General features: G+C 44.4%; 1 protein-coding gene across 1 annotated transcript in view; it reads right to left on the bottom strand.

The window, feature by feature from the left end:
* The window catches only part of MLYCD (malonyl-CoA decarboxylase), a 444,184-nt gene extending 426,122 nt beyond the window's left edge, over positions 1-18,062 (bottom strand). The window contains exon 1 of the mRNA XM_086945881.1: positions 17,536-18,062. Coding sequence (XP_086802007.1) covers positions 17,536-18,006 — 471 coding nt within the window. The 5' untranslated portion in view covers positions 18,007-18,062. The remainder of the gene's footprint in view (positions 1-17,535) is intronic.
* Positions 18,063-20,067: the final 2,005 nt, after the last annotated feature.

Genomic DNA, 20,067 nt, shown 5'->3' with positions numbered 1-20,067 from the left:
TCTTTAGCTAATGAGACTTGATGTACTAAGATATATATGTGAACCTTTGCACACTTGACGAAAAAGGGAGGAGGGTTCACTTGGCGAACATTTGAAAGGGGTCCCCGTCAAAATGTTGATTTCAATGAACGATTTATTTTGATATTTATTGAAACTGGCACATAACGTCGCTTATGATGCACACCCACGGTATACATCTAGGAAATGTGATTACAACGAGCTTGACTGTGTTTCCATTTATGAACTGAAATGCCCCTGATCCCTCATCACTTAATGAGACGTTTTTAGTTACTTGCAAATAATTAATTAGGCCTTTTTAACATGTTCTTATGCTGCAAAATAACCCCCCTACTGTATGTGCTTCCACCGTCGCCATGTCCGGCCAAAATATGATTGTACTCTCACATTTTACGTACTGAACGATTATGCAAATAAAGGTTTTCCAAACTATGAATGGGTATCACATACTTTTGTAAATGTGGGAATTGGTGGGAGGGCTTTTCTGTGCACAACCGTTTTGCTCTCTATTTAAGGTTATTAGAAAATGGTTGATCGGCCCCGGATGGATGATTGAATCTAAGGTATGATACGCCGCCTCCAAATGTGCGACTAGGCTCAGGAACTAACACAGGAAGAAGGACCACGACTTCTGAGAACGGGTAAAGTGAAGCGGTACGAATGACAGAATGTTATAAAGGTATGATACTCGAAGGTGCTAAGGAACAGGGTCGGCCGAAGAACTGATATGCCTTAGAACATCACAGCATTGAGGATGATTTAAGGGTCCCGATAGCTAGATACACCTCCAAAAACCAAATACCTTGCGCCAGGCGCCCCTGGTTTCTTCTTAGCGTTTCCCTACACACGATCTAAAATACCACGCTTGGACCGTCGTCCCCCCCATGAACAACCTATCGCTCGCCACCCTTACCACACTGCCCACCCCTTTGACTTCGGAAACCGAGACCCCAGGGATTATATCCTGAGGGGATAAGACGAGTATGTGGTAAGTAAAGGACTTCCGTGCCCGTACATTTGATATGCTCGAATGTTGTTCCCCCTCCCTTTCCCTCTTTTTCTCCCTCTGCAGGTTACATTGGAATCACGATTAGGGTATCGTAAAAGATCTGGAGCCACGTCACGTCCGATACATGAAACGGACTAACGCTGCAAGATGACACCAAAAGGCACCCAACTCAATGCACGTCCTTTTTGTGCCTGACCTAATGCTCTTCCGTCCCAAAACTGCATGCTTTCTACATCCTAACACAGACCCGAAACGTCTCATATTGGGTAATGCACTGAATAGCCTAAATAGTACACAGTCACTCTCCAGGACACATGTGTATCATTTAGCCTATCGTTGCACATCTCTCTCTCTCTCTCTCTCTCTCTCTCTCTCTCTCTCTCTCTCTCTCTCTCTATCTTTCTCTCTCACTCTCTCTCTCTGTCTCTCCCTAACGACTGGCACCTAATTGGCGAACCTGGTGTACCACCCAATTGGCTCCAAATACCACAAGTATTTGCACAAAATTCGTTTTTAATAAAATTGCATTGATGCCATGTTAATACCTCTCCTTTTCTGCTAAATATTGATGAAAACTAGATTGGCCGAAAAGAAAGGGATAGGTAAGACGACTACGGTTCCCTAATCTGGCCCGTAATGAGGGACTACTTGTCAGTGGCTTCTATGATAAAATGTCTCTGGTAACGCGACCTTCCCTGTCCCAAATTGTCTCAATGCCCCAATCAGTAAAAGCGATCGAGACATACCCGCCTTCCCAGGACACCATCAGTTTTGTATCGGCTGCCCCAGACGAGAATTTGAAGAATGTCCCTTGCTCCAATTCGCTGTGTTCCTAGTTGTTTTCCATAAGACCCCACTCACCCCAAGGATGAGTTTAATGGTTATCGCAAGCCCCCGAGTTTTTAATGAAGTAGCCAGGTTGTAAGAAACGATGTAGAAATTAGAATGATGTTTACAAAGTTAAAATCAGATCGAAAAATGAAAGAACTTGTTGCAGTAAACCTTGTTGAAAATAAGATGTCTAGCTAAAAGATAGGACGCATTGATGTAATGGAGAATCGTTTAGCCTATGTTCATTCCTCAGAAGGATGCCTATCAGACTATGGTGAATAGCACGTTGCACTTTTCCGTAAAATACAAAGCCCTGAAGACCGGTCTAGCCCTGCAAGACTCGTACTAGGGAAATGGGTCTCTACCAGGAGAACTGACATGACTGTAATAAACGAATGCAATGAATGGGTATCAGACCTCGTACCACGACAAATGAATGTAATAACCAACAAAACGCCAAAGAAATAGCCACAAAGGGAAGTTGTTGGGAATCCAGCAAACCCATCATCAATTGTTTATACGTTGGCTGCAAACCTCAATGTAGCGGATGTTTACCCCAGTTGCCTGGTGTTGGGAGAGAAATAGATTTATGAAATTACCTTCCTCTGCAAAATCTCTAAAGACTGTCTTTTCAAACTCATTTAAGGGTACCACTGTCGGAGGAGAAAGAGACCGGATGTGGGAGCACGCGGCCTGACTGCAGATCGTGGAACCTCAGCGATGGAGGCCAAGGCGAGACCACAACAGTAAGGAGTCGCAGGACGAGGCACTGTTTCCGACAAAACTAAAGGAAAGGGCTGACCTGAGGCCCCTGCTCTATGATCGACGTGTGCCGAAAAGTCCCCGCTCTCTGAACCTGGTTATGGACCCGCCTGTCAAAAAAATTTCCGTCCCCCTGATCTGTTCCCGACTTGGCCCTGCTCCATCCCCTCCTCCTCCGACCTACCATAAGGACTACTCACACACACCCCCTTCCACCTGAACTTTCAAAATCCTCTAAATCCTACTGAACCATCCAGAGAAGGGTATTTCCTGCGTCTAAAGGGAGGGAGCTCCGACTAAGTAGACCACGAACTATGTTAATCTCAGAACGGTGACCTAAACTCCACCAAGGGTCGCTCCAAAGAGAAGATGAACGAAGTATGTGGTTCTACCCCCTGCTGAGCGCCTCGAAGGTGATGGAAGCAACAGGAAATACCCACCACAGAGACCCAAGAAACAAACAGACTCCACAACTCAAAGACAATTGCACTTTTCATCGCAATCCTTTTCTGCCTCCTAATAACTATGCTCTGGGTTATGGAAGAAAATGTACGTGCTCCGAAACCATAACGCATTTCTCCCATGAGGTCTGGCGAAACAAAACAAAGATGTACTCCCGCCCGCAGACCTCCAACGACTCAATCCACATGAACATTCCTGTTGACAGAACGAATTGTAATACAGGTGCTTAACAGTGCCAACAGAAGACGACAAAGAATGATGAGAACTCACTAATGCTGGTCCATGACCATAAGACACTGAGAACTCTGATTATTATTTTTATTATATCTCATTTCTCTCCCAACCACCATTGAATTTGACTATGCTCCCACCGAGTACAAAAAGGACTTACTTATATGATAACTTACCAGTTCCTATTCCGAATAACTATAAGCATCTATGATCTGTACCCAACGCCCTCGCTACATAATTCTAGTCTGATATTGCATTACTATGACTTTTTCTGCAACAAGCTTAACGATGGACCCGCCTACTAGATGACAAGATTTTCAAATGTGATGTTTATAATGTGATATTTATGTACAGTTCCTTTGCCTAGGTCTCCATCCCCTTTCTTATGACCACCGCAGTAGAGATAGATAGGAAATAGGCAAGCAAGATGTCTTGGAAATGTTAAAGGGAGGACTGTGGAAAATCGTTACGGTTTGGTGAACATCGTCTGCGCCATCTTGCTTTTTTTCCCGATGCCACACTTTTTGTCATACGCTCCCACCATTTTAGCTGTTTTTGATCAGAACCGCTCTCTGCACGTCCCTGACCCCCAACCCGGTTCTTCACCCTCGCCAGCGCCCCCATGTACTAGTCACCCCCCGCCCTCACATACCTTGCGCATAAGCGGCAGCCATTTTAAGCACCATGGCCTCCCTGTCCCTCGCTGATAGCCAGCGCGTCTCACTCTCTCTTAACCTCACAGGCATCCCCCGCACGCTGACAACCCCCTCGCTCTCACATGCCTTGGGTCATAAACCCCTCTTCAGCGCAGATCGGCCTCAGAATCCCATCCTGTTCCCAGCGCGACACCTCCCTTCATTCCTTTCATAGTCTCAGGCCCTTTGATGCAAACCCCCTTTTCCTGTGTGCCCGTCTGTCTTCCTTGTTCCCAAGCCACCACCTGGCCCTGCGGATACTGTTTATTTCCCCGTACAGTAGGAAGCCTCCCCTCCCCATCAAAAGACCCTCGAGCCGATCAAAGCCCCCCACTCTATGAGATCCGATCAAACTCCACACATTCCGTGAATCGGCGGAATGTCCAGCTGCGCGATAATCATCACCTGTTGTGACCGGGGTGGGGAATTCAACTGTAAATGTATGTGGGAACGGGCCTGAAGGGGAAATTCCGAGGATGTTCTTTCACATATCAAAGTGTTGCAAGAATGTGTTACGTGCAATAAAGATCATAAACCTGTGTATAAGAGGCCAGGCCTCAGAGATGCGGTTAGAGCACCTCGTGACGATACTTGCTGTCCGAATTGATGTGTTCTCCTCCGGAGAGAATAAACCCTCGTTTCCTGCCTTTCAGTCTCCAGCGCCTGCTTCTTCATTGATTAATATTGGTGGGTCATTGAGGCGACACCGCCGGGCAACACTAAAGGGTCTTTGGTCACTGGTTGTCTTTGCACCCTTTTACACCTGTAACAAGAGTAGTTTGCCCTTCGTATCAGATCTGTGTCCAATTTAAGTTCTCTTATGATTTACAGCACTGGTGATCAGTTTTAAGAACCTGGAGGAGGTCCATAAGTAGGGTATGCGGATCTGCTATGATGGGTGCCAGGAAAAATTCTATGCGAGTTGCATACCGGTGCTGTGGTAGATCTAAGGCGAGCTATAGTTAGCTCAACTAACTATAACTGCTGAATTTCTCTGAGTTTGTGCGTGTGAAATCTGATCCTAACTAGAACGTCACTGTTACCTTTGTTTTTTTTGGTGAATATCGAAGGTTTTTTAATTGCTAATTCCTAGGTAGAACGGCCCTGTAACCTTCCACTTGATTGTGCACTGTAGTGGCAATGGCCTAGGTACAGTAACTGGAGTAGGACTGGAAATCCTAATGACGGATACCTTTGCTGAATTGATGATGCTTTTTCCCTCTTACTGTCTTGTTGTACTCGAACGTATGCCAAAGACAGAAATGGAAGTGGTCCAATCAATTTTGTCCACAGATTGACAAAGCCATGGAACATGTTAATAAAACTGTTTCTGCATTCCACACAGACCATTGCATGGGCTGGATATATAACACTAATCTGCGTTTTGACATGCATGGAATATATAGAAATGGTGGAGTGCACTTTACAGATTAAGGCAACCGGGTGTTTCTAAGTAACCTGACACCCTGCATCTGGTCTTATGTGTAGCCGCCATTTACAACCAACACAATGGCTCATGTCAGGGCCACCTTAGTACCCGAATTATTGTGAAGTGTTTTTTCTAAAGGTTTTTTTTCTTTACAGGGACACGTCGCAAAAACAGAAAACAAGAGCAGACATTTAATGGCCACTAACGCACCCGAAAATAATATGTAAAAAAATCCATTCTGAACATTGCCCTACACACACACATATACATACTTCTTTGAAAGCATATTTAAACTCCTATTTTTGAACTGTTTCTTTAAAAACCATCTTGCAGACCTTTTTCCTGTATTTGTGGTTATTCGGGACGTCGCACCGTTGTTAACCGCAATGATCGCGCCTTTTCCATAAAGCGAAAACACATATATGCACACACATAACAGTATTCTATACACTAGAGGTTTATTACTGTACACTTCAAACTCATGTTTTTCTAGAAAAACAATCTCTAAAACCTATATTTCATTTTCGCGGTGACTCCGGAGATCACAATGACGTCACTCCTTGCGATCCCCGAGGGTACGTCCCAAAATCAAAAAGCAAAACCAGGATTTTAATAGCCACCACCACATTTTAAAATTATAACTATAAAATGTATTCTAATCATCACCGTAGATAACTCACTGTATAAAGAACTCTATAAAAACATTTATCAGAATCTCATTATCTCCATAAGAATGCGCATTAATATTCAACAATATTCGCGACAAAGTCATTAGTCACGACATCCCAGCAACAGTACACGGGGGCCGCGCTAATGGTCGCGGCGTCATTGCGAATATCACGCGCGAGTTAAAAAATACATTTTGGGCAGATAACTTGTGTCACTAAGACCTCCATTTCTCAAACATGGGGTCAGAGTATCTTCACCCTGAACCCTTATGTGGGCTTTCACACACATTTTCAGCCTTGGGAACCATTACCGATAAATAAAATGGTGGCTGCAACTTTCTTTTCAAGTTGTGACCAGCCAATCAGAGCATTCCCGCTGGTGCGCGCATTCGCTTCTCACCGCGAAACCACTGCAAAATATCCGCAGCCTGAGATAGCACTATACTTTTAAACTTACATTTCTCAAAAACTACAGAATGGATTTACACTAAGTACGCAAAATACACTTTCTTGAACCGATATCTACCTCCCTACCAAATTTTGTGTAAGTCCGTTCAGCGGCTCGGGCTGTAGAGGAGGCTAAAGGTTCCGATGGGAATAAACATTACAAGTGCAACCTTATTTAACGCCCCAAATTCTCGGTCCCCAATGCAGGGATCACCCCCAAACGTTCCCAATCTATAGTACCCACTGTGACACTTTTATGGCAAAATTTCATGCAGACTGGTCAAACGACGCTAAATTTATAGCCATTTCAAAAAATGCTTCTCCTATGGAAACTAGGTCCTAACGATAAGGGAAAGAAAGATATAGAATATATATATATATAGAGAGAGAGAGAGAGAGAGAGAGAGAGAGAGAGAGAGAGAGAGAGAGAGAGAGAGAGAGAGAGAAATATATAAATAGAGATAGATATAGAGATAGATATATATGTTATGTTATGTTATGTTATGTTATGTTAGTATGAATTTGTAGAGCGCACGTTCACCCTGGGGTTTATTGGTGCTGTGTACCGCTGGGGAACCCGTCCTGGCTTTCCCTGTGAGATGGTCCCTATTGGGCATCCCCAAGGTGAAGCCAGGCATCCCCGGCAGCGAGGGGGCCATTGTGTAGATTAAGCAAGCTATTGCCCAGAGTTGCAGCGTGTGACCCATGGTTAGAGAGGCACCGAGGAGAGATTTATCAAGCCCGCTGACATTGGTTCCGTACCCTACCGCGTCGGGAATTGAACCCTGGTCCCGGGCCGACCTCTGCTTCTGGGTCTGCCGCCTCTAACCGGTGAGCCACACTTCTCCATATAGAAGCAATCCTAGCCCACCGCTTTCCTCATGAGACTTGTAAGGTACGGACCACCAAATGCCAAAGTAACGAAGTGCAAAAAGAAGTGCTTTTATTTATTTTTCTCGGCACATAGTCCAATTCAGGCTAGTGCCTGCCATGACGCATTTCGACCGTCAGAGCGCAGTCTTGATCACATGACATGCTGCCATATTACCCTCATTTAAATAGTGAATAGAACAAACACCAATGTGAAAAAAATGAGAACAAAAAGGCAATGCTCATAGACAGACAACAGAATCTCGAGTCAATTCTCACAATTAGCATAAGATGTTAAAAGCCACTTAAAAGGTGTCCATAGTCACAGTACAATTGTATAACAATTTATCTGATTGTTAATACCTTATCATAGTCAAACATTGATCAAATCATCGAAATTAATAAATAATATAATGTATATTGCAGCGTGTTTAACTACACAACACAGTGTTGATACATAACACAGTACATTTGATAAAACTCTTAAAGTGCTAGTGCTGAAATATCAATTCATGATTGAATCAACAGGATGTGTAGTACCTAAATAGATGAAACACGCTTTAGAAATTGATTTAATACCATTAGTTTAAATATCAATTAACTGACATTATTTCTAACAGATAAAACCAATATCGGTGGCAGGAAGTCGGACAATATCAAATTCGTATTTCAATTGGTCAAGGAACATAGCTGTAAAGTGCAAGTGCAAAAACTCTCTTACCGCCCTAAAATGTTAAATATTAAAGCGCTGAAGTGTTGTTCATAAAAATAACAACTAATTAAAACAGAAAAGTCCCCAGAAACTTAAAAAAAGTAGAACCTCAAATCTAATAAACAGATGTTAATAGTAAAATAGGGGGAAAAAAATCATATTTCATGAACCGAAAATCAGTGAACTTATAACTGCAGATTCTTTTTTTTTAATTGTGTATTTAGCACTTATAAACAACTCTGTCTTGGATGGTATTAAACAATTGAGGGAAATGTATAACAATGCATAGATGGACCATCTGCACATGAAGAGTAGAGGGGGAAAATTGAATCAGGTTGCCCAGTATTGCTGACTATCAGGAACTTCCGTGCTCATTACAACAAGTTACAGAAAGTTGTGGAGGTCCTCACTGGTATTCAACCCGTAGGGCATTTTAGTATCCAGTGCAAGAATGAAATGGTACTTTAACTGTCTGAGACATTTTTCATGGTTGCCACCACAACATGATGTAGGGACAGCATCAATTACATAGTAAGTGAGCTCATTCAGATTGTTATGGTGTACTAGCTTAAAATGGTGTGCCACAGGGTAGTTAGGATCTGAATGTATATTATATATAAAATAAATAAATAAATAAATAATCGTGAACACAAACCCACCTTACGCTCCTGTTGTACTCTTGGAGAGGGGTGCACAGATTACATAGAGGTGGGTCCGTGTTATAAATCACACATAGTTCCCAAAGGAGAAACGCTGCACTCACGGGGTCAGACTCAATCAATTGAATCGCAAGGATGCGTTTCGGCATGAGCCTTCTTCAAGCTTGCTTAAAATTATTGCATCACAAACGTAACAGCATTTAAAACAAATTATGCGTTCCAATTGGATGGATAGTCATTGCAAAGGAGAGAGGACTGCTGCTCCTTCAATCTCGGACTAATGTCCTTTCGCAGCCATCTCAGTGTAGTTCTATTTACATAAAACCAAATGGTGACACTTGCCGAGTGCTGATGATTTCCTTATTCCAGTCTGCATGACAAATGCACAATTTTAGCCTACACATAGGCGCACTCAAAATAAATGTTTACAGTTCATTCTTTCCTGAAATGGTTTATATTCAACAGTTCTCATTTTTCAAAATGTAAGCTTTATGCACGGCATCCTTTCTTAAAAATGCCACGTTACTGCTGAAATAACTTATTATAAATATTCACGGAAAAAAAACAAAGGTTACAGAGACGTTATAGTTAGGCTGACATTTCATTCATACAAAACCAGAGAAATTCAGCCGTTATAGTTAGCTGAGCTAACTATCACTCGCGCCTCCGCAATGCACTGCTGATGACATCACATATTACATCACTCATGACATGGTCAGTGACATCACGGATTATATCTCAAATGACGTCACTGATGGCATCATCCACATAATCTCTGATGCACCTACTCACACCCTAAAATAACCTTTCATACACCCACTCCAAAATTCAGATTACTATTCTTGAAACTATAGACACATCAATACCAGTAAGTACATACCCACTCACTGATTCATAGGTCTACACACACATTCACTCACTCACCCATACAGCTGCTCATACACGCAGTCACTCACCAATACAGCCATTGATATATGCACTCATACACCCATACAGACACTCACACACCACCACTCACCCATCGAGTTACTCACACACCTAGTCACTCACCCAAAGGGTCCATCACGCTGCCATTTACTCACCTAAACAGTTATACACACACAACCTTGCTTATTCATACAGATACAACCTTGCTTATTCATACAGATACCAACACATACTTACTCCCTTATAACATGCAGCTCCCTCTGCCCAAAAATCAATTCTGCTCTTGCTCCCACCATACCATAGCAAACTTCAATGTCCCAGGGGTGGGCACCCTGGGTCATTGCTAGAGCCAGCCCTGGCCGGTAGCGGTTCCTAGGACCATTTACAGCTCCAGAAGGGGGGCCGCACTGCCCCGCTCTCATCTTTAAAATAGCCTTGGGAGGCGGCGGCACCTGGTGCGGTGTGGGGGTGGGTTTGAGCCCCCCACGCATCTTCCTAAATTTATCACTGGGGAGGTGGCGCTTCCCAGGGCATGCGGAGGCATGCCCGGAACCCCACATCTCTTTTTTTAAATTGCCCCGGGACCTGGCCCCCCTGGGACTTAAAAGAAACAGCGCAGGAGCTGGAGCGTAATTTTTTTTTTCCGCACGGATTTGTGGATCCAACGTGAATTCCAAGTAATTATTTTTCAAAAAAAGCTTTTGAGAGTTTGCTGTGGGTCCACCTGAGCAGGCCTAGGGGGTCATGTGTTTCTGCCCTGCCCCCTTTTCTCAGTTGTAATGCTTTTTTTTTACTGTTTTCCTTGTGACTCTGTTCAACCGAGTCACGTGATGGCTGCCAAGTCTTCCTGGTTTGAAGTGTTGGCACCCAATCAGATCTCAGGCACGAGATCGGAAGGGTTGGCGGATCCCCCGCGGCCATATTTGCATATCTGATTTTTTTTAACATTTCTCAGGAACTACTGAACGTATTTACACCATTTAACAAAAAGAGTGCACTCTGGACCAAGAGCGACCTTTCTACAAGATTTGGTGCAATTCCGATCAACAGTTCAGGCTGTAGCTGCGTCAACAGTTTCCTATGGAAATTAACATGCAGAAAAAGCGTAGGATCCCCCTTTTTCCTCTGCCCCTGCTTCATACATCACCAGAAATTTTCAAGACAGCAGCTAAAGTGAGTGGGCCATTAGTTTTGAAAATTTTGCAAAGATTTGTCAAACAACACCAAAGATAATGGCAAAAGAAAAAACACTTTTTGAATAGAAACAAGGTCCTAGCTATAACTACATACTGGCAAAAGCCAGTAGGTAGTGTGTAATATATATATATATATATATATATATATATATATATATATATATATATATATATATAATACCCTGACACCCCAGGCCCACGGGGGGCACCCAAAAAAATGGCAACAAATATAGTTATTCCACAAGATCTTAGAATAAAATGGCGGCTGGCAAGCATTTAATCAAATTATGGTGCTGGGAGCCTACTCCTGGGCTGTACTCCCATTCAGAATAATGCAAGGTACCAGTGGATGGAGTCACCGGGGCCGAAAATGGCCCAGGGGCCTCCCATCCCTTTTAAATTGGTGCCAAGCCCTGCAGGATGGGGTCAACAGGGTCGAAATAGGCCCAGGGAATGGCCCCACGTGCCACCCTCCACCTTGAAACTAGTGCCAGGCCCTGGGGGAATGGGGATCGGCCCAGGGAGGGAGGCCATGTGCCCCCGCCCACTTCAAAACAGTGCTGGGCCCCAGGGGATGGGTTCACCAGAGCCAAATCTTTCTGAGGAATGGGGCTCATGCTCCCCCTCTAATATTAATGCTGGGACCAGATGTTATAATCCCCCGAGTCGAAACCGGCCTGGTCCAGGGAGGGGATCCATGTACCCACCACCCCTAATATTAATGCTGGGCCCTGGGGATGAGGTCCCTGGGTCTGGAATGGGCCTGGGGAGGGGGGCTGCGTGCTAACGCTTGAGGATTGGCTCCTCTGGGTCACAATCAGCTCAGGGAGGATGGTTCGCGTGCTCCACCCTCCCAATAAAAACGCTTCCAGGGTCCTGGGGCTGAAATTGGACCGGGGGGGCAGCATGCTCCCTCCCATGAACAGTACCTAGAGGTCCATGGAGCTCAAACCAGGCTGGGGGAGGGGGCAGTGTACCCCCCTCCCCATAATTATTACACTGTACTCCAGAGGGATGAGGTCCCCAGGGCCAAAATCTCCAAGCAGAAGGGGGGGCACCCGCACCTCCTCCTCTACATTTAAAAGGCTGATGAGGAGGTACCCAGAGCCGAGCTAAGCTTGGAAGCTTGGGAAGGGAGGCCACAGGTTCCCCCTCCCCATTATTTAAATAAGGGGCCCCAGGGAATGAGGTCCCTGGGGCCAATAAAAGCTTGGAGAGCTTCCCTTTAATTTAAAAAAAGACATTAGGGGATGGGGAGTGTTGACGGGCCTGGCTCAAGGCTGTGCGCGGCCAGGGTTGCATTTACAGATGGCAATTAAGTATTACTTTATGGATTTTAAAAAACTAGATATTCACAGAAAAAACCCAAAGGTTAGTGTAACAGTATAGTTCAATGTGATAAAAGAATCATTTTTTTTTACCAAAAAAACCTTACAAATTCACTGAAAAAAACAAAAGGTTAAAGTAACATTAGAGTTGGGTGAATATGTCAGAGATAACATTAACGTTTCGAACGGAAAAAAAACCCAAAGAATTTCACAGGTTATAGTTAGCAGTGCTAATTATAACTTACACCATGCACTGCTTATGACATCACTCATGACAAGTTCTATGACATCACTGATGACATCATACAAGATTCGTTGTCCCACGTATTGCTGTATAAATTACTATGGCATTAGAGGTTTGACATTAAGTACAAAACAGCTCAGAAGAAGATCAGGCATCCTTACTACCAATACAGAAACAACTCCCTTAGGTGTTCAAAACAAGCATCATGTCCCCCTGTGCCCCTATAGCATACACTTTACAAGTGGCATATAGTTCACATTTACAATCAACTACCGATATATTGGAAACCCTCATTGAGTATGATGTTCAATCTGTAAACAACTGTTCAGAGAAAGCCAAAATAGTGAATGCCAATTCCAAAACAAATGCCCTATTATGGACAGCTGTTATCTGTATTAAACACCTGACGCACACTTAACCTCTCTGCAGAGCACACAGAGCAATGGTCACATGTGCCAGTTACAGTTGTGATTCTATGCAAAGTTGTGTGAAAGAGGTACACAGTTGTCAAAATATCGACACAGCAAAATTAAAAGTCAATACAGTGCTGACAGGTGAGTGTGTGCATTGAGCGTTGGGGGTGAAGTGCATGAGAGAGTGAACAAAAAGATCTCTGAGGGGGGAAACAGATGCAGGGGAGATATGTAAGATTTTGGAACGATATGGAAGGGCAATAAGTGTCTAACATAGACCGCAGCTGAGAGCTCTGTGAAGGGAAGAATTGGGACACTCCAAAGACCACTATCCCTTACACAGACATCAGTAATGTTTAATTCACAGACTAATAGTTTCAGAATTTAAACACTTTCTACATTAATTATTTTCAACAAATCTTTGTTACTCATTGCCATTAAAGAGCTAACCACCACTCACAATGTCAATAGAACTCGCTGGTTTTAGGTATATGTCAGTAGTTGTGTTATATATCTGGATATAATAACGGAAAGCTCAGTAAGGAATAAAAATACCAGTTGGGTGGCACTATATGTGTACACCAAGCCCTTAATTACATAGACAACACCGCTTTTAGGGGCCTATCACTTGTATTCACTCCACTTAAAGCATAGCTGCCAAGTTTTCATATTGCTTATGTGTGACATTTTCATGATTTCAGTGTACTTATGAGTCATATTCAACAACCAAATGTGTGACACTTAGAGTTGTACTTTTTTGCAAGCAAACCAAGCAGTGAAGTCCATGGAAACCTATAAATATCAGAAATTACACACAACTGAGCAGAGAGAAACTCTAAGAAAATCTTGAAACTGCTGCAAAGCACCTAACGTGGAAGGGCACTAACCTAGTGCCTTTAAGGATTACAAGGTGTAATAATCACATCAACCATACTAGTAGACAGTATATTTTAAGAGTGTTTGGTCTGAAGAAGCACAAACTCAAGATTTAAAACGTACCACAGTGGTTGAGGGTAGCTTTACTAAAAAGGTTGCACTTCTACCTAAACCAACCCCTTTTGGCAACATTAACACAATGAAATACCTGGGAAAAAACGGAGTTCTAACCGACACCATACAGTTTACATACAGCTCTTTGATCAAAGTTCATAGGTCACTGTGCTATATTAGGATTGTAACTAATGAACTGCAATTAACAAAAAGATCTATGTGACAAAAGCAGCAACCTGTTCAGGTAACTCACATAAATTATAGTTCTGTGAACTGTGCAAATTCTTTTCAGCAGGTACAATAACCCTCTACGCTACTTTATGGTGTGTAAAAACTGCCACTAGATAAAACGCTGATCTCTCTCCAGCAGGAATATGAATTATCTTGAAATGTTTATTGTTGTCTGAAAACTGCTGGACACACAAGGTACTCTATAGCAGGTATTTCCCATTATACTTATTCCTAAACACAGTGCCCACCAGCTTGGTGCCAGGTGCAGCAGAACTGGTTGTATGGACCCAAAGCAGGCCCTGCCCATCATAGCCCCATCTGTAGTTTATAACTGCCCACTTTGACTTACTGGGACGTCTGTGGACTCACACTGCTGACAGCTGCTCTGCTGCTCATTCACTAACGTGTTGGAGTGAGTTGCCATCCCGTCCAGAGATCACAGACCATTCCTAGGCAGCTCAGCTGGTAAGCTGGCACAGATGATAGTTCTCTCTGCAGTACGCTGCTCTGTAAGTTGCTGTGAGACCTATCCATCATGGTGTGGGACGTTGCCTTCAGACCCGTGCTGGGTGACTTTAAAGACCAAGTCAGTACCTGTTCTTATCGTTACCAGACAAGCAAAGCTGACCCAACAAAACACACAATAGAGCGTCATGTTATTTTGAAAATTGTAGGGGTGCATCATAATCACCCATAGTCAGCACCCGCATATCTAAAAGAATGTATAACCGTGTAGTCATTAGGAATGTAGTATTAAAAACAGCATATATTAGCATGAATAGAAATGTAATTGTGTGATTCATGAAGATCAATGTCATGTTTAATAGAAAATGTGTTTTAGATGATGCATATTGAATTAGTTCATGTATAAAGTGATGCTTTAGATTAAACGTGCACCATATTAAAGTCTGCACATGTAGTTTTGCTTATGTATGCAGAGTAATGAAAGCAATGCTTATAAAATGATTTTAGAAATGTACTTATAAACGTGTAAAGGCCTAGTTGATTTTCTATGCTTTGCAGTGAGAAGGCCTGTCTGTAATTTCTTACATTAGCTGAATACTGTAGGACTGAAATTTATTTTTCCTTGGGAAAATGTTCTTAATCGAAGGTGGTCAACAGATTCTGTGCGCGTGCAGGGCTACTTCGCTCACATGCTTCTTGTTGCAGGTGCAAGGCCATACATCTAGTTAGGCAGAATAACCCTTTGTTTTAGGAGTTAGGATGGTAGGAGAAGCCGTTATGGGAGTGCACAAGAATGCAGATATGATACTTTCAGCGGAGAAGGTGCCTGGGACCCAAGGACATCCAAACAGTTGTTGGACGAAGTCAGAGTTTCTATGGAAAAGTACGAGAAGGAGTGTGCTCCGAAGGGGCGTGCAGAGGCAGGGCCCTACCGTTTGTGATTTTGTATTAGGGACAATCCCCGAGGGAGGAGAGCAGAGCAGGGGAAGGAGCATCTTAGAACAAGCTCTGTAGCTTTGGCTACTTACCTATGCAAGTGAGTGAACTTCTAAGGAAGTCCTCACTACTGACACCTTTTTCTCTCTTGCCTGGGAATAATGCTAAGTAGGGATGTCACTTTAGTGATAGTGTAGGGACAGATTAATCACTTTTCTTTTCTAGGTTAATGAGTACTAGATTGCAGATTGGAGCTGTCATTGCGAGCCTGATGCTTTTGGAACTAACAATTCTTCTTATTTGGAGTGGGACGAGAATCCTGCATAGGATTATGTTTGTATTAGTGCCCATTTATTTTCTTAACCTTGTGCTGAGGTGCTTGTATGTTCAGTTATTTTTGGCTTTGTTATAAATTCCCAAAACGTATTTCTTAGTCAGTGGTCCTTTGAATTTGAATCGCATTGGACATTTGCAAATTTACGAATGCAATAGTATTTCCCCTTTACACTTCTCATCAGATAAAAAGGTCCAGTCGACCTAGGATTGTTATAAATTTGGTATGGTTAGATAAACAGATAAGGTAAGAATCCGGCGTTATCACACACACACGCAGCACATGTGGAGGATATGTCTTCAGAGTGCTCTTGTCCTTTCAAACTTTGAAATTGCGGGGAGGGGCAACGATTATAAAAGAAGTGGCATCAGTCACTTGTACCACTTGTCTTTCGCTCCCTTGCCCAACATTGTCCAGGTGACAGCTTAGCACAATCTATCAGACAGGCAGCTGGCTACACACTTCCATGATGAGGGACGCAGTGAGTGGATCTCATTAAAACACTAGTACTCACAAAAAGACTTAGAACAAGTCTCTGCAACACAATGTGCACAGCACTCATTACACTGCTATTAATGCAACTCCTGTGCCTTGCAGGGCGCAGGAGGTGTCAATGTGCTAACAATGCGTTACTATGCATTTTAATGTGGCGATGCGGACCACCATACTAAAATACGTTAGTCTATCCCCTGATGTGTGGCACTTGGCAGGACTGTTAAAGCCCTGGTGTTATTAGGGGAGATGATGTGGTGTAAGGGCCAGAGCTGCCTACTTTGACACTGTAAGGGCCAGAGCTGCCTACTTTGCTGCTGAGGAACCTTTGTTCGAGTCTCGCCGTTGCTTCAACGTCCTGTGACTCTGTGCGAATCACTTAATCTCCTCGTACCTACCAGAAAGCATGATTAATGTAATTGTTGCTCATGTAAAACGCTTGGGTCGAGTTTGCGTTATGTAAAGCACCCCAAAAATGTTTTGCATTACAGTAACATGTTTAGCCGGGTTAAAACGTTTGTTCTTGTGCCTGAGTGTCTAGCATACATTTCAGTATATTACCTCTAATTGTACCTTGTTTACTCTTGTAACCTGCACACTTGTCACTCTTTCCTCCTGTAATGCACTGTTTGCTACCTCGTGTATTTTGTTTGCTCACAATTGTCACTTTTACCTCATGTAACTTATGGTCTGCTTTTGTAATGTGTTCACTTGTAATTTTCTGTTCCTATTGTGAAGCGCTCTGACGCCTTCGGGTAAAGTCCGAGCTATATAAAAACGCATAAATAAATACATAAAGAAGATCCAGGCTAAGGGGCAACAGTGGTTGTGGCCAGCGCAACTATTTGGGAGGGACCTAACGGGTGCAGAGGCCTTTGTGTGCAAGATTTGGACAGTTATTAATGTATAATACGTTCAGACACGGAGAAAGGCCCATGAGACTAATTGACCGTTCTCAGGACAGCTGAACGTTATAAAAGGCACGTTTTTTCACTCCTCTTCTGATAGAACAGCCAACTCCTGTCTGAACTCAGGCACTGGGCGGAGCTGTCTCAGACGAATTAGGTGGGCGGGTCCAAAGCGGGCTCCCGGATTGGGCAAGAGACCAAGCATGCGCTGCAGCGCCTACAGATGTAGACAGCTCCGTAACCCCAGTGACCCACTCTCGCGAAGTCCCTGCTCTTACCTTGATGTCCGCTCCCTCGGAAGCTGCAGCCTCCAGGTTTTGCAGCAGGTCGGCCCTCAAATCCAATAAAAATTTGACCCCGCCGGGCACAGAACTGAGGTGTGTGAAGAGCAGCCGGTACCGGGGACACATGTGATAGCGCAGGCGGTCCTCAGCGTGCAGCACGGCGGCAGTCCCGCGGTCCTGGACTTGCAGCACGGCAGCGCACAGTTCGGCCACTCTGCCGTGCTCCCGTCCGTAGTTCGCAGCCAAGGTGCGCAAGAGCCCGGAGCGGTCGGCGGGCTCAAGCTTTAGGTAACGGGACATGAACTCCTGGTTTTGCAGTTCAGGCGGTGGCGGGTTCCGTCCCCGAGCTTCGTAGAGGGGCAGCTGAGGCACACAGCGGCTCAGAAGATCATCCATGGTCAAGGAGCGACGGTGGGGCAAGGTGCCCAAGAGCCGACAAGCTTTGCGAAGCGAGAGCAAGTTCATGGTGTACAAGGTCTACAGCAGATCAGCTGTGTACTGTGCGACTTCCTGGTCCGCCATTAACGAACCGTCAAAGCCGTTGCTAAGCTTTAGCCAATCAAATGCAATGTTATATGCATGTCGCGTACTCATAGCCGCCATGTTGAGTGTGGCATTCTCGATAGCTGTGATATTGACACATACTGTGTGTGTTTTTAAGGTCAGCAAGCGAGACGCACATCTGCCTCTTACAATACTCAACGCGGCAATGTCATTCAAGGAATGCACACTCCTTTCTGTAATATATGGTAGTTCTTTTACAGCCCGCCCAGTACCTCGGTTAGTAAAGCAATACTAGGGGGCAGATTTACAAGCCCCTTGCGCCACTTTTGCGTCATTTTTCCAATGTTAAAAATTACGCAAAAGTGGCGCAAGGGGCTTGTAAATCTGCCCCTAGGTGTTTAAGATGCATACCGGCAGGGAGGCGAGAGCAAGACCTGGCTACGTTTACTAGTTTGAATAGCAGTGAATGAGCAGTAGTTTCCATAATGCTAAGAATTTGTATATGGTCTTAAATCTTCAAAGAAAGTCCCTGATTATTCTTGCATCTAATTAAGTTTAGCCAGTGGTCGAAGTGAGGGAAAAAAAAGTTGGGGAACTGTGGGTGGAGAATCAGGGGGCGGGAATAACCGAAGACTGGATCAATAATCAGGGGGCGGGAATAACCGAAGATTGAATCAGTGGGCGGAGTCAGGGGTGTGGCTAGAAATAGTAAAACATACCAATTTTTAGTACGTTTAGCATTTTACTGACCAGTTACAATTATAACGTTATTTAATTAAAACAATGGTTAAACATGTTTATTTGAGGTTTAATTCAGGAAAAAGCAAACACTCATAGGGAATACAGGTTTATGTAAAGTGTGTGAAATATAAGCAGGAACAACATGTTACCTTAATGCTTTTACTCATTGTTCAGAAATCCATGATTATTTTTCGTCTCAAACATTGAGGACTTGAATACAGGGCTCCTCCTGTACACATGTGTGTAATGTTCGTTCCTTTACCCCACAGAATTACTCTGAGTCAGGTGAGTGTGGATAACCCAGGTTTATTCAATCACAACAAGTATCAAAGAGCTAAGGGCGCCGAGCGTCTAACTGCCTCCAGCTCCGGTCGCCAACTGCCGTTTTCCTAGTTCGCGCCTTTCTCTCCACGTCTCTACGCATGCGCGCCTATCCGCTCCAGTCTATGGCGTGACGCGTCACCGCGTATACGCACATAGACTAGAGCGCATACCACATATCTCCCTCCTTTAATATAACCAAAACATAACATTGTGTCCCAAGGGGTGAGCGTCCCCAGCAGTGAAGAGTCTATGTGGGCCACCACATCTAGTGTCCATCCATTACAAAGTCTCTGTACCGAGAGGGCACTATGACTGCCCTTCCACTGCGGGTGTGTCTTACCGGCATGTTCTCTCCCGCTTCAGTCTCTCCTTGGGACATCCCCGCATCTCTCAACTCTGCTCCCTGTTCTGCATCCACCTGTGTGCCCCCTCCGTCGGTGGGCTTAGTTCCTGGGACATGCGACTCGCCGTCCTCACCTGCACCTTCTCCGTGGTCACCAGTGCCGTGCTCAGAGGGCAGGTGGACTTCTCGGTGGTCTATGCGCCTCTCGCTCTCCTCCGCCTTAGGCCAGCCTATTATTTTGTTGACCCTGGCCATGCGGTCTTGCGACCAGACTTTTCCATCACTGAGGAGAGCCGCCCTACCACGCACCTCCTTGACTTGGAGCGGCTGGCTGAATTTGCTTTCACCCTTCTTTTGTAGGGTAGGGAGCTTAATCCTAACCCACTCCCCTTCTTCCAGCGCCGTTTCCTCTGTGCTTCGTCGCTTGTTATAGTGTGCAGCGTAAATCTTCTGGGCCTTCTCCAAATTGCACTGCACCACCGCTGGGGACCACTTACTGGTTATGGTCTTCTCCCTCCATGTTACGTTGTCCCGGGTGAAGGGATGCCGCCCCCGTAGCACCTGGAACGGGCTATACCCCACTACGGAGGGCGTGATGCGATAAGCCCATAGCA

Source organism: Lissotriton vulgaris, chromosome 12 (genome assembly GCF_964263255.1).
Source record: "Lissotriton vulgaris chromosome 12, aLisVul1.2, whole genome shotgun sequence".
Classification (NCBI taxonomy): Eukaryota; Metazoa; Chordata; class Amphibia; order Caudata; family Salamandridae; genus Lissotriton; species Lissotriton vulgaris.
Note: the sequence above shows the minus strand (reverse complement) of the source record. Positions and strands in the feature narration are given on the sequence as shown.